Source organism: Phascolarctos cinereus, unplaced genomic scaffold, assembly GCF_003287225.1.
Source record: "Phascolarctos cinereus isolate Bilbo 61053 unplaced genomic scaffold, phaCin_HiC Scaffold_9;HRSCAF=440, whole genome shotgun sequence".
NCBI lineage: Eukaryota > Metazoa > Chordata > Mammalia > Diprotodontia > Phascolarctidae > Phascolarctos > Phascolarctos cinereus.
The window spans coordinates 90,578,504-90,594,729 of record NW_027556402.1 but is presented as its reverse complement, the minus strand read 5'-3'; the positions used below and the strand labels follow the sequence as shown (position 1 = coordinate 90,594,729).

Below are 16,226 nucleotides of genomic sequence, written 5' to 3'. Positions count from 1 at the left end.
ATAATATAACTATATATAAATATATATAAAATAAATCAAGATAATTGTTGAGGAGAAAGATGCTTACCAGCTAGAGGAATCAGGAAATGAAATGGAGATAGCTTTTGATCTGGACTATAAAAGAAATCAATGATTCTAAGAGGCAGAGGGATTGCATTCTAGGCATGGGGGACAATCTTTGCAAAGGCATAGAGATGCAAATAGGAAATATAATTTTGTGTGAGAGGAATTTGGTTAGCCCTCTGAGTGAAGTACAGAAATGTATAATAAGCCTAAAAGGTGGTAGCCAGGTTGTTAAGATCTTTACATGCCAGAGGAGTTTGTATTTGTTCCTAGAATAGGAAGCCTTTATATTTTACTGAGCAAGGAAGTGACATAGTCAACCTGAAAATCACTTTGGCAGATGGATGTGGGGATGGATTGGAGAGAGATACTTTAGGTAGGGAGACCAGTTAAGAAGCTGTGGCAGGTCATTGAGAGAGTGAAGAGAAGGTGGTCTAGAAATGATTCTTGGAGTACACCCACAATTAGGGGCAGGATATGGATGATGAGCAGAACAAAGAATGTCACAAAATCCCAGGAAACAGTATCCCAGAAAATAAGAGTGATCATACTTCAGAGGAGTCAAAATTGATGAATACTAGGGCAAGATCATTGGTTTCAGCAATTAAGAGATCTTTGGTAACCTTGAAGGAATAATAATATCAAAAATTAAGAGGACATGTGATAACAAATGTAGAAAGCTTTTTTAAGGAATCTGGCTGAGAAAATGAGAGTTTGTAGTAAAGGATTTTAAAGATGAAGGAGAGGTGTTGTGTCTACAGCCAATAGGAAAGGAACTGGTAGAGAGGAAAAAACTGAAGACAAGTGCAGATGGACTATAGCTGGAGGAGATGGGAAGAAAGGGAATCCAAATTAGAAACAGAGGTTTGGCCTTGATGAGAAGAGCCACCTCTTCATCAGATACTGGAATAAAGAGAGAAGTTGGAATGATGTCAAAGAGTTTTAAAATGTAGAACAGATGAAATGAAGGAGCTCATGGAAAATTGCCTCTAATTGTCTTATTAAAGTACGAAATAAGGTCTTCTGCTGAGAGGATGGGAAGAAAGAGTGGTGCAGGAGGCATGAGGAGAGGAAGGAGTAGTCACCAGAAGAAATATTGGATCTATGATTTTCTTGGCTATGAATTCCTTATGTGTGTGCTCCTCCCTAAGAAAGTATGTGTATTCCCTAAGAAAGACCAAATCTTCCCTTTACTAGTCTGTGTATTTGTGGGAGAGGGTGCCCTAGGTCTATGGGAGAAATGCTTCATTACTTACTATGACATTTAATTAAATGCCTTTGATTTGAATTCCTTATGTCCTCCAATTTTTAAAGATTATCACATGAGTCAGGGCTCATAAGCTGTGGCTTTAGGGTACTGTGGCTGCAGACCACAATACACCTTGATCCTGGTTAGCCATTCTCAGACAGTTGGAGGGTACCTGCAGACAGGATATTAATTATGTGCATAAAGTAGAGAAAGAAAGCCTCTGACTTACCATTGTCATTGCCTTGCTTGATTTCCTCAGCCGTCCGATCTATTAATACATACAGTGACCACACGACACAGGTAATAGCGATAATGTGGAATGTGACAGAGCAGACTATTTTCCTCCTCTCACTTGTCGTCATCTGTAGTTTCTCCCACTGTAATCAGAAGAGAAGCAGATGTAAATGAACTGTCAGCAAGTCTTACAGAAAGTTTTTCAGCTCCTTCAACTGCTACGTCCTAGGCCTTCACGTATTAAATGAAATCTCCAATGGTTACAAATAGAAAAGACAGTTTTATCTTTATTTCCTAACAGAATCTCTATAATTTATAAGAGCATAAACCGCACAATTAAATGTAATTTGAAGATGTTGAAAATAATAAATTAACTGATAAATCCTTCCCTTCCCTTGTGAATTATAGTCAAACTACTTCCTTTCTCTGGGCCTCAATTTCCTCATTTGTAAAATGAGGTTATGGCCTAGAAATTTCCCCATTTCTAAAGGTGGGTGTCAAAACACCTTTTATTCTGGTTTATGTCAGTGTGACTGAAGTCAAATAGAAACAAGGCCACTAAACTGTACATAAGGATATTGACTTAGCAAACAACATATTGACTTAGAAAACAACTTATTAACACCACTTATGTTCTATTGTATTTTTATTTATTTTGTTAAGTATTTCTCAGTTAAATTTTAATCTGCTTCTGCCCTGCTGGCTGTGTATTTGGCATTCCTTGTATATATTCTACATATTGTAATACTCCAAGGGTCCATGATTTTGCTTATGTGGGTATTGCTGCTATCAGTGTAGCTCACAGCCTCTCTGAGTTTTATGAGCAGTCTTCATGAGTTGCTAAAATCCAACAAATGTATTGCTGTCTAGAAAATCCAGTAGAGAGCTTCTCTGAACTTGAGTAAGCTGGACCTTAAAAGGCTGTCATCTATTCCATGACTGAGCTTATATGCAAAGTCTTTACAGTTTGGTAGAACCTACTGGAGTTTGTATGGCACAAGCATAGCCTTCATGGCATTCACCTCCATGCCGTGATGTGGTAGCAGAGGTGGACCTAAGTGGAGGACCAGACTCTTCCAACTAGCTTCTGTGTTGAAGGAACAGTGTTCAAGAACTCTGAACAGCTACATATAGAATGGAGCATGGTGTTGTGCTCATTATGTGTATGTACTTTGCAAATATTTGACAAAAGAACCAGTCATCCAGATTAAAGCTTACAGTTTTTAATTGTGAATCTACTTTTGGTCATAAGAACTTTTCAAAATCTTCACATTGGGAGAAAAACAGAGACTTGGGCACTGTAAGCTGTTGTTAGTCACACTGTCTCTACTACTGCTGTACCTGTTTTATTTTAATTGCATCATCTACAAATTGACATCATCCTTCTTTTCAGAACACTGGCATTGATGGCAATAAGTGTAGGCCTAGGATTCAGAATTAGTCATCCTTTACATTTGTATTGCATTTCATAATCTACACAGCACTTTCTATACATTAGTTAACCTTCTTCATTTTCACAATGACTTTAAACCTAGGCAATGCAAATGCTACTATCCCTGTTTTGATGACGGGAAATTGAGATTGAGGGATTCATCTAAAATTCACAGGATCGAAGGATTCAGAGCTGGAAGGGATGTTAGAGACCAGTAGACCCAAACCCCATCTTGTGTAGATGAAAAGTGGCTTTTCCAAGGTCTCACAAGCAGTAGGTGGGGAACCCAGACTTGTACCCATGTCTGTTTACTTCAAATCCAATACTAATAAGTATATCTCCTCACTTGCTGTGGAAGGAAAACCATAAGAAGTTGATCCAAATAGTTCACAGACCAAGCTAATGCCATCTAAGACTACATTGAGTGGCAATGTATAGAACAAAGGAGGTGATGATTCTGCTGTACCTTGCCCTGTCAGAACAAACCTTAAGTTTTATGTTTACTTCTGGGTATCATGTTTTAGAAAGTAGACCGATGAGCTTGAGAGCATCCACCAAGTCGGTGAAGGGTTTCAAGACCATGCGAAGGTTAGTTGAAGAAACTGGGAATATTTAGCCTGGAAAAGAGAAGAATTGGGTGTGATAGGTATAAGTATTTCAAAGGCTGTCATGTGGAAAAGGGATTAGATTTGTCCTGTTTGACCCCAGAAAACAGAATGATTGGGAGAGAAAGTTACAGACAGGCAAAAATTCAGTTTCATTTAAGGGAAAAAAAACCAAAACTTAATGCAAATTCTCTAAAAGCAAAATGATGGGTTCCTCACTACAGACAGATCTTAAAAGCAAAGGCCAGATGCTCATATATAGAGGGGGCTCGTTTGGGATATGGGTTGGACTGAATGATCTCTGAGGACCCTTCCAACTCAGAGATTCTGAAAGATTCTGTGTGTGGAAAAAAAAAAGGCCTGTTTCAAGAATATGATTAAAAATGGGTTCTTTCCTTTTAAAAAGTGGTCAACCCCTGCTAGTTACCTAGGAATAACACTTGCTTCCTTTTTTGACACTTCTAAATTAGTCTATATTAAATTAATGAGCTTTTGCTACTCTTTAGCCTGTCTCCAAACTCCTTATCACTTCTGTTGCATAGTTTTATTTCTTTTCATCTAGTTTTGGCATCAATTCATTGTAATCATAATTTTTTACATCCTGTCAAATAAATAGACTGTGAATTTTACTTTCACCATATGACTTTGGTGTTTCCAGATTTAATCAATATACCCTGCTGTGCTTTAATATCCTGGCTTGTCAAGTAGGAAACATAATATGGTGCAGAAAAACAGTCTCTCATTTTTGCCCCCATCCCCTCAACCCTCTAAAGTACGTCAGAGTACATTCAATAAAAGCATTATACCAAATCTGATTGGGGGAGAAAAAAAGCAACCTTTAAAAAGCAGGGGCCTCTTAAAATTGAGAAGCAATTTAATGAAATTACGCAGGATCTTGTTATTTGATTCTCACCTGCTTAGAATGGTAAAAGTGCCTGAAAACTGGTTGAAACTAGCTGTATGTCGCAGTCACTAAAAGCAAAGCACAAATGTGAAGCAAGATCGCCGCCTGCTGTACAGTTAGATCACTGCACACATATGTTTGGTGCAGATTTCATCTGCAGAATGTCATATTTTGTAAACAAGTGGGGACTTTGCTGCATGTTTTGTAGATTCATGGATACAAGGACTGAACCACAGTTTTCAGTCTGTAATACTGAGGCATGGACATATTGACAATAGGATTGAAAGACAGAAGGCATATTAGAAGGAACCCTCTCTGCTTTCTCTGCTGTCTTAAATGGGATGGGGGCTCCCCATACTTAGAAAATCCTGACTTGACCTTTAGACCATGATCCTCTATCTCTTCTTATCCCTTTCTTAGTAAAATTGCCCTCACCACTTAACTAATGCTGAGCTCTCCAAGGTACCAGTGGTCTCTTAATTGCCAAATCCAATCCCAGTTCTCATGCTTGGGCCCCTCTGCTGCATTAGATAACTGCTGATCACCTGCTTTTCCAGGGTAGTCCCTCTTCTTTGGATTTTTTTTTTTGGTCTTACACTAATTATTCCTGGTTCTCCTACCTATCTGCTGCTCCCCCTTCGTTTTCTTGACTAACTTATAATCCAAGTCATGGCCCCACTAGGCTATATCCTAAAACTCTGTCCTATGTGCCTTCCTCTGTAGTCCTTCAGTGCTCTCTCCTGCTTCCCTGCATTTAACTATCACCTTTATGCAGATGACTTTCAGAACTATATTTCTAGCCCTAGTCTCTTTTCTTAGCTCCAGCTCCACATTACTAATGGTCAGACATTTTGAACTAGAAGTTCATAGCCGTCTAAAACTCAACATATCCAAAACAGAACTCAGAAATTTTTACCCAAAACCCAACCCTATTCTGAGCTTCCGTATTCCCACCAAGGGAAACATTACCATTCTGTTCACCCAGGTTCGTAATTTAGGTGTCATCATGTACGCTTCATTCTCCCAATCCCACATAAACAATTGGCTGCCAAGCTTTGTCATTTCTACATCTGTAATATCTTGCATCCACCCTAATTTAGGCCCTCATCACCTTTAACCTGGACTATTGCAGTATCTTCCTAATTGGTCTCTATGCCTCAAGTCTCTTCTCCAATTATTACACAGATGGACAGACAGAAAGAAAGAGCATTTATTAAGTGATTACTATGTGCCAGGGGTAGCTAGGTGTTGCAGTGGGTAGAATGCTGGATCTGGAGTCAGGAAGACTGCGTGACCCTGGGCAAGTCACTTAACCCTGTTTGCCTCAGTTTCCTCATCTGTAATATGAACTGGAAAAGGGAATGGCAAACCATTCCTATTTTTCTGTCAAGAATACCCCAAGTTGGGTTGTGAAGATTCGTACATGACTGAAACAACTAAACAACAAAAATGTTTTAGCCCCTGGGCTAAATGCTAGGAATAGAAATGCAAAGAAAGAGTTCCTATCTTCAAGGAACTTATATTCTAATAAGAGAAGTTTATTTTCTAATGGGAAAAGGTAGAAAAGTCTGGATAGTCAGGAGCAGAGTATGGGTGGCCTGGGCTTTTTATGAAATAGTGACCCTGGCAAGAACTTACTAGGCAGAGGAGGGGAAATAGAAGCTTGATATTTTAAAATCACAAGTTATACATACCATGTCACTCCTCTGCTCAATAAACTCTAGTGCTTCCTTGTTACCTTGAGCATCAAATACAAATTCCTTTGACATTTAAAGCTCTTTACAACCTGGCTCCAACCTACCTTTCTAGGCTTATTATACATTGCTTCACTTTATTCACTCTATTTTCCAGCTGACCTGATCTTTCTATTCCTCCCATGTAGAACTTGATCTCCCAGCACAGCACAGGCTGAGGCTCCTGCGTAGAATATACTCCTTCCTCACCAGTGCCTGGAGAAATTCATTGCTGGGGGGGGCAGCTAGGTGGCGAAGTAGATGGAGCTCTGGGCTTGGAGTCAGGAGGACCTGAGTTCAAACCCAGCCTCAGATACTTGGCATTTAATAGCTGTGTGACCCTGGGCAAGTCACTTAACCCTGTTTGCCTCACCAAAAAGCAAAAAAAGAATTATTGTTTATTTCAAAACTTAGCTTAGATGCCCAACCTCTTACAGTAGGATTAGAACCCTTTCTTGAATCCCCTCCACTGCTACTGCCATCACCACAAAATCACCTTGTAGTTATTGTGTGTGTGTGTGTGTGTCTGTCTTTCTGTCTATGTATGAAAGCACATTTACTTTCTCCCTATACACTGTAAGCTCCTTGAAGGCAAGCACTGTTTAAATTTTTGCTTTGTATCCTTAGCACATAGTAGTTGCTTAATAAATACTTTTAAATTAATTATTGATTGGTCAAACAAAGTAAACCAAGGATAATCAGGGAACCTCAGATGTGGAAGACAGCTGAAAGACCAGAAAGCTTAGAACCAAAACGAAGTTCTGATCTGAGATTCCCAAATGGAGATCCATGTTTCCATACTTCTGCATCCCCTTTAAAGCATCCTGTGTATTTATCTTATGCCTCCTCACTCTCTGTCCCTTTGGAATTGTTCTTTGTGGGGAGGGCAACGCTGGCCAAGAAAACAACCTAAACAAAGGTGCCAAAGGAGTATTGGGTGGCACAGAGTCCCTTGGTTTGGATGAGGCATTTGAGAATGTGGAGGCTATATTGAATGATGGAGGGTCTTGAATGCCAGGCAGAGGATTACGAACTTTATTCAGGAGGCAATATGGAGTCACTGAAGATTTTTTAATGCATGGAATGTGACTAGATCTATAAGTAAGAATGGTTATTATTCTGATAGCATCATGAATTGGATCCATAGAATTTTAGGAATTGTGAGAGGGGATTCTGAGGGAATAGCTTTCCTTTTCTAGCTGAGATGGTAATTTATTCAACAAGTGTTTACGGAACACTTATTATGTGCTATCAGCATGAGCCAAGTGCTGCTGTGGGCCATAGAGCCAACTCTAACGTGGCCACTTTCTGGTGGAACTGGGTCTGTCTGTAATTTATTATAGTGTTCTGCAGGGTTGGTCTCCATGGTGACAGTATGATTTCTGTCCTGGGAGGAACCAAGTCCAACCTGTCAGTCAGCTTCAGCCATAAAACCAATCAAAGCCTGTAATTGAGTTAAATTGGTAAACTGGATTGGCTGCCTGCTGATGAGGAGAGCTTCCAGGTAAAGTGAGTATGTTCAAAGATGGAATCATATGATTTCAGAGTTAGAAGCTACATCTGAAGTTCTGTGGACTAAAACAATGCTAAAAAAGATATAAACTGTTACAATCCATATATTCTGTTACACACCTAGCAAATAGTCATCTGGCTTTTGTTAGTAGACCTCAGTGTGGGGGGAAGGGAGTGAAATCCACTGCTTCTGGAGGCAGTCCACTTCCCTTTTGGAGGGCTCTAATTGTTAGGATTCCCCCCCACCCACCTCCACCCCCCATATCAACCTTAGATTTGCCTCTCTGCAACTTTTGCTTGATTACTATTAATACTACTAATAGCTAACATTTATATAGTATTTACTATGTGCCAGGAACCATGCTACACCCTTTATAATTATCTCATTTAATCCTCATAGCAACCTGGGAAGGCAGTTGCTATTATTATCCCCATTTTACAGACGAGGAAACTGAGGCAAACGGGCATTTGGTGACTTGTCCAGGGTCACACACCTAATAAATGTCTAAGGCTAGATTTGAACTCAGGCCTTCCTGACTCCAGGCCCAATGGTATATCCACTGTGCTAACTGAAAATTTTATCCTTCCAGTTATCAGCCCTTAAGAACAGCCCTTCGAAACAGTTCTTTGTTTTCCTAGCCCACAATTCTTCTCCAAGCTAACCATGCCCATTTTCTTCAACTGATCCTCATATGACATGGACTCTAGGTTGTTCATTGTCTCAGCTACCCTCTGAAAAACTCACTTATCAACATATTTCCTAACCTATAGTACCCAGAACTAAACATAATATTCCCTCCTTCACAGAGTCTGGACAAACTTATGTCTGTTGAACCAATTCATTCTTTTCACTTCTGTCTCTTGAACTTTTTTTTGTTTGTTTTTGATTTTGCTAGGCATGGGGTTAAGTGACTTGCCCAGGGTCACACAGCTAGTAAGTCTTATGTGTCTGAGGCCAGATTTGAACTCAGGTCCTCCAGAATCCAGGGCCCGTGTTCTTTCCACTGCACCACCGAACTGCCCCCATTCTTTACACTTTTGAACTGTATTTTTTTGCTGTTGTGAATATACAATCATAAACTAATTTTGGATTTGTCAAGCCAGCCAAGTAGCATTTATGAAGCACCTACTATGTATCAGGCAGTTAGGTGGCACAGTGAATAAACTGCTGAGTCTGGGTGCTGAAGAAATATGTTCCTGAATTCAAATCTGGCCATAGACACTTACTAGCTGTGTAACCCTGGGCAAGTCACATAACCCTGTTTGCCTCAGTTTCTTCATCTGCAAGATGAGCTAAAGAAGGAAATGGCATACCCCTCCAGTATCTTTGCCAAGAAAACCCCAAATGAGGTCACAAAGAGTCAGTTACAACTGAAATGACTCAATAACAAAAATGTGCCAGGCAATGGGCTAACTGTTAGGAATACAAAGGACAAAAGATAGCATTTCCATCATTTATAATATTTTGTCCCACTGTACTCTGTTCTGTTTTCCTCATCTGTAAAATGAGCTGGAGAAGGAAATAGCAGTATCCTTGGCAAGAAAACCTCAAATGGGGTCACAAAGAGTCAGACATGACTGAAACAACTGCATAAACCTTAAAGTGCTATTTAAAAAAATGGCAAAACACAGATCAACAGCTAGACCACAGTCTTGGTTTTTGTTTTTTATTTTTATTTTTCCTCTGTAAGGCACATGTCTCTCTTCTTCTTTTGGGGCCTTCTAATGATCTAATTAATTAGCATATTATATAGTGTCATGCACACTGTGGGTGCTTAATAAATTTTAATTGAATAGAACCAGCTGCAGGATGATTCATATGCCAACTTCTCCAGTTTTTGAAGTACAGAAACTCATCAGTTACATATGAAGGGGTTTTGACCCCCCCCCCAAGTAGCTTTCTTTGCTTCTTCAGAACATAACTCAAGACAAGGATAAGGATTATAGTAGGAGGCTGCTAGATAGATTTTATAATTTGGCTCCTAGGCAGGGTACAGGCCTTGCAAAATGTGTGGCAGTTTTGAAGAGCAACGCAGGGGGATGGATTGGCTGACCTCCAGAGCTTTCTCTAAGTCCTGTTTATTTCACAGAATTTCTGTGAGGGGAGGTGTAACCCTGAATGGACGTGACATTCTGAATTGAAAAACTGTTTGCAAACAGGTACACAACTACCACTTTTGTTTTAATCTATCCTTCCAATATAGTGGAGACACTTGGGAGCCTGAAGTGAATTTCACTCAACTGTTATTAAGTTTGATTCACTTTCTGCAGCAAAGAATAAGCATTCCCTGCAGAAGGGAGGAAACACTTGTTCCTACCCCCCCCAATCTCTTTAACCTTAGTAGTAGTACTAGTAACAACTGGCATTTGTAATAGCACTTTACAGTTTGCAAAATGCTTTCCAAATACTTTCTCATTTTATCCTCATAATACTGGGAAGTAGATGCTGTTATCTCCATTTTACAGGTAAAGAGACCCAGCCAGGCAGAAATTAAATGATAAAGTAACTTGCCCAGGGAGATCGGCTGACTTTGAATTTAGGTTTTCCTGAGTCCAGGTTCAGCACCACTTAGATGTCAAGGTGAGAATGTCGGTTTCCCAACACAATCTTGAGAGGCCATGATTGAATTTTTTGGTTTTTGTTTTTTTGCACATCTTAGATAGTAGTGTATAGAGAATTTAAGAGCACCATGGGGAGTACATGGAAGTACTGAAAGCCAAAGCCATAACCAGGGCAAGTGACTGGGGCAATGCCCTAGGTTTTTTTTTATGCCTATTTTTATAAGTCTAAGGAGCTAAGAATAAATGGTTGAAAAAAAGCAAAAGAAGAATGACATGACATTAATGGAAATTACATGAAATTTAAATCTCAATGGCCTTAAATACAATTCTCTTACAACACAATCATGCTCTTTTGTTTACATTTTGTCCATGGTTGCTTTCACACTAGATGCTCTCAATGTTTCTCACTGCTGCTTGGTCCACTACAAATCCCAGTGACACAGGTATAACTTAACAATGCCTTGCGTGCCACACCGTCTTCTCATTAGGGGACCTGTATTACAAAAAATCTTGCCCTTATAATTATGTCAATTCTGTTAATGAAAATCTGTGGAAAATGTTTTCTTTCTTGCAGTGTAAGTACCTATATAATATCCTAGATTTGAGCTCTTGGCCTACAATGCCTAAAATGTCTACAATCTGGTCCAGTTTCACCTATGAACCTATGTGACCCACAATATTCCTGAGCCTGAACTAGATTAAAATGTAACTGAGAAATATTTAACAAAATAAGTAGAAATGCAAAAAAAACAATAAAGCAAAAGGATAATATAATTTTAAAACTGTCAGTATACAGCCAGCAGCCATCCTTACTATTGATTAGTGGCCCTACTCACAGTGGCCAAACTTATAGAGAGTTTGAAATCACTGCCCTAAGGTATCAAAATTTAGAAGGTGTTAATAACATTTACATTTCCTTTACAGCATGGAAACAAATGAGCTGAACATCTAGTTAGCAAGAATAATTAGTTAAAATAGGAAACTGCAAGATATGCTTCCTTCCCACTGTGGCTATATCCTAAGTGAATTCTTCCCCCGGCCTCCTCTGTTACCCTTACTCTGCCCCTCCCCCACAAGCAGCCTTGAAATATTCAGGGAACTTGGTTTTCCCCCCAGAGTCTCAGAATATATTTCCTCATTATACCTTATGTTTTAGGGTCCCAATCCCCTACTTAATTTGTCTTTAAAAGCTGATTTTTTTTTCTTTTCACAGCTATATTTTATTGTTATTTTCAATTCCTTTTTTAACTTTTATTTTTGACATTAATTTTTAAAAATTTTGAGGTACAAATTCTCTTCCTCTAGCCCCTATCCCACCAATTGAGAAGGCAAGCAATATGATACTCATTATACATGTGAAGTCATGCAAAACATTTCCACATTAGCCATATTTGAAAGCTGATTTGGAGGCATATTTTATGGCTGCTTGACCCAAGGCACATTTTGTGAAGTTTGCCTTCTGTGCTAAAATTGCTAGTTATATATCTACTAGTATCTCTTGAAAGAATGGTTTCAATTCTTTCCTTTATGAATATATAATTATCTGTGATTTTTAGGCTTAACTTAGCAGAATATGTTGCTTTTTAAGATGTCAGTCTATTTCTTTGCCTTTTCAGAAAGAATATCATATTCCAGATTTGCTGTTGATTTCTTATAAACATGAAATAAACCTGTATAATTCTGATAGGTTTTCCTTGGAAATTGAAATTTCCTCCCTTACAGCTCTTTATTTCAGACAAAATTACTATTTTTCTTTAGTTTTTAGATTTGATTACAATTTTGTCTTGGTGAGGTAATTTTTTTTTTCTGTTCATGTTCTGTGAATTTTCTCAATCTGTGCTAAGCTGCTTCCCCTATTTCTGTTCACTTTTTATATGTGTTTTTTTTTTTAATAGCATAGTATTCGGGTTTTCTTTTTTTATAATGCTATTCTGGAAAACTTAATCTGTCTAATCATCCTATCTTAAGTTCAATGTTTTGGATTGCTAGAGTTCTCATGTGTTTTTCTAGTGTTGGTTTTGTTGGTTTTCCGTATTTTCCCTTTTGCCAGTTTTGCATTTCAGTTCTGTTGTTCTCTTTTTCAGAGAATCTCTTGTTATACAGAGTCCCTACTTTTTGTTCCAAGTTCTATAATCCTTGGTTAGATTTACTGATTTCTCCCTTAAGAGCTTTAGGTTCTATCTTCTAAAAATATATATATTTTTTCCACTCAATTCTTTGGTTGCCCTTCTCAACTGCCATTGTTCTACTGTCATTTTCACTGGGCCTTGTGGAATTTGTGGTAATATTTCTACCCTCCTAAGGATTTTTGACTCAATTCTCCTTTTCCACTAAGGTGGTACTTTTCCTGCTACCGAATGTTTCTTCATTTCTCTTCCTCAGTTAGCTTTTGTCTGCCTTTCTCAGTCACTGCTGATTTTTCTACAATGTCCTTTCTGAAAATGTGCTTCTTATAGCCAATCCTTTCCCTCTGAAAATCCATCTCTGTTGTGCCCTTTCCATTAGCACTAGCTGCCTGTTCTCTAAGACCACCAGGATTAGATCAGGTGAGACAAAGGGTATGTGTCTCAGAGGCTAGAAGTAATTACTTGGGACAGTGCTCCAATTTAATACTCCAAGTGGCCATTACTGTTAAGGCTGTTCTCCACTTCTATACCTGCCCCATTCTTCTAGGCTCCACACTCCTCAAAATAACTATTTTCAGTACCTAGGCCAGTGATCCCCAGGGTCAAGAAGAAGTTAGGAGGGTCTTCCAGGTTACTATGAAAAGGAATGCCTTAAGAAACATTTCTATTATGGTTTCTTCTTTACCTTGCTTTCACTCCTTCTAGTAATTACTTCATCCTTTCTGTGTAAACTGCTTCCTTCCCCGGGCCTACACAAGGATTATGGGAGAGAATAACCTCTGGGTGAGAGTACTTAAGCACCTGGGCCTTCATCTGCCCCATGAATGGGTACCACCCTAGTCAAAGGGGTTAATTTCAAAGATGCTGGCAACTAGTCAGTACAGTGGGTTGAGTTCTAGAGGCCAGGAGTCAAGAAGACCTCAAATCTGGTCTCAGAAGTTTACTAGTTGTGTGAATCCTAGGCATACAACCTCAGTCTGCATCTGTAAAAATGGGGATAATAATGGTGTCTACCTCCTAGGATTGTTATAAGGATCAAATGAGAATTGTAAAGTGCTTAGCACAGTACCCGAACTTTGTAGGTACTTAACAAATGCCTGCCCCACCCCTCTCCCCACTTCCCACTTCCTTAAATTTGCTTCAGCCATGTAGGACATAGGGTTGCCCTGGGTGGGTAAAATGGGTGTGAGAGAAAGGAGGCAGAAGGAGAATACCAGGAGTAAATGGCAGATGAATTCACATTCAGTTATTTTTTTTTCTATAAAAATTACCTTGTAATATTTAAGTCTAAAATTTAAAGAAAAGATTAAAAAAATTACCTTGTAGCGGATTCTTTCACTTTTCCCTCTTCCTATTATTGCTGGTTTTTCTGCAGTTGTATTATTGTGGGTGGAGAGAAGTTGGGATTATTTCATTCTTTGCATTTGTATCGCCTGTACCTGGCTTAGTGCCTAGCCCATTGTAGTCACCTCATAAATGTTTGTTGGCTGCCAGATTCCCTCTCCCTCTATTGTCTTCCCAGGATTCTCTCTTCTTGAACCTCAGTGATCTAGATGCCCATGGGGAACATAGCAATGCAATAGTTCTATGTAGTTCACTTAGTGTGCCTTCCATCCTGTCAATATCAAGAATTGCATGGTGCCCAAGGAAATGAATTCATTATTAGCTTTCATGATATTAGGCAAGTAATTTACACTTTTTGTTCCTCAAATTCCTAATCCATAGAATAAATGAGTTGAATTAAATGATTTCTAAAGTCCCTGCTAATGCTGAAATCTTACAAGATTTAATCTTATGGACTCACTTTCAATTTCTCATTGTTCCTTACCTCACATTGCTGCAAAATCTTATCTTTTTTTTTTTTACCTCTACCATACCAATAGAATCCATGACCTAATCTTCTTTTATATAGCCATAGGGGCAGCTAGGTGGCACCATGGTGCATAAAGTGCTGAGCCTGGAGTAAAGAATACTCATCTTCCTGAGTTCAAATGTGGCCTCAGACACTTACTAAAGGTGTGACCCTGGGCAAGTCAATTAACCCTGTTTTCCTCAGCTTCCTCATCTATAAAATAAGCCAGAGAAGGAAATGAGGTTACACCGAATTGGACACAACTGAACAACAAGAGCAGAAGAAGCAGCCATTACCCTCTTTCAGGCCATTATCACCCCTGCCATTGCTCCTATTTTAGTTCCTGATTGCCGTCTCTACCTTATATCTTTCCGTTCTCCAGTACCTCCTCCACACAGAGGTTTAAATTATACTTTTAAAAGCATAGGTCTGATCATGTCATTCTCCTGCTCTAAAAATTCCAGTGGCTCCCAACAAACATTATGAGCTCCTCTGTTTGGCATTTTAAGTCCTTCACAATCTCTTTCCAGCCTTATTATACCTCACAGCTAGCTGGTTCACTGGGCCTGGAGTCAGAAAGACCTAAGTTCAAATCTAGCCTCAGACACTGAATAGCAAGGGGGAGCTTCAAGTTAACCAGATCTCTGTTGGAATTTTCTTTGCCAAAAGCAGTGCAGTTAATAACTTCTAAACTTCTCTTAATGATAGTTTCATCCTTTCCTCCTGTAAAGGAAACAAGGGCAGGGATGAGCATGAGGGTGGGGTTAATCTCTCCTGGATGTGACTCTTACTAACAGGGATAAACTTGCTACTCAAATTGAAAGAAAAGTGGGAACTCTGGGAGTAGGAAATGACCACCCCCTCCTAGAATTTGTGATAAAGGACAGGAAAGCTGGGTGTAGTGTGACCTATACCCTAGCTTGAGAAAGCAGATTTCAAAGAGAAGAGAGGGAATAGGTAGGGTCCCATAAATAAAAATCCCACAGAGGAACTCTTTCCATGAGAGATGAAAAAAATCTCAAAAATGAGAGACTGAGGACAAAAAATAATTTCTGGCAGAAGGACAAACAGGATCTGTCTGAACAGACTACTATGGATGCAGAGACCTTTGCCACCTAGATTTAAAAAACACCTAATTACTATATTTTACAAACATATAAAACATAGAAGTGACAAAATATAATACATATATTCAGAAAATACAGAAGTGACAAAAGTTAAGAGACTGAATATAAGAATACATGGTTCTGCAAAAAAGTGTGAGGAGAATGAACTGAGGTTGGTGAGGGAAGCAAAGGTAAACAAAGAGTCTGAGTTTCTTTAAAGTAAAGGAGAGGAACTGGGGGAAATGGGAAGATACTGACAACAAATAGAGAGTAGAGCTGCTTATCTCCTTGTTGGCCAAGGCAAATGACCTTTGCAGACAGGGAGTTGATAGCCAAGAAATTTAAATTGATAGTAAGAAAGCCCTAATTGCTTTTAATTAATTTATTATTTAATATTAATAATTTAAATAGTTGCTAATGAATTCATGTCACCTACTGCAGATGAGGTAGTATGGTACAGTATTAGAAATTAGCATGGTACAGAATTGGGGTTATAGACCCTGGGTTTGAATCCTGGCTCTGCTGTTTACTCCCTGTGGGATCCTGGTAAATCAGTGACCTCTCTGGGCCTCAGTTTGCTCACCTGTAAAATTCAGGGGTTGGACTAGATGGACTCTGAGGTTTCTTCTGGCTCTTTTTGCTATTTGACATACACATTTCTATGACTTTGCGCTGACCATCCCCCCATTCCTGACCATCCTTACCTCTGCCTATTAGGATCCCTGAAGTCCTTCAAAACTCAGGTAGAGCACCACCTTCTACATGAACTGTTTCCTGATTTCCCAGGTTGCTAGCAACCTCCCTTCCTCCTCAAGCTCCCTTAACTTTATATTGTGAATTAAGGATGG

General features: G+C 39.1%; 2 protein-coding genes across 2 annotated transcripts in view; one reads left to right on the top strand and one right to left on the bottom strand.

Moving 5' to 3' along the window:
• MARCHF1 (membrane associated ring-CH-type finger 1) overlaps window positions 1–16,226 on the bottom strand; it is a 478,951-nt gene that overhangs the window by 20,232 nt on the left and 442,493 nt on the right. The window contains 1 exon segment of the mRNA XM_078149031.1: window positions 1,542–1,689. Coding sequence (XP_078005157.1) covers window positions 1,542–1,689 — 148 coding nt within the window.
• Window positions 1–16,226, top strand: part of TMA16 (translation machinery associated 16 homolog) — a 117,357-nt gene that overhangs the window by 99,605 nt on the left and 1,526 nt on the right. The window lies entirely within an intron of this gene.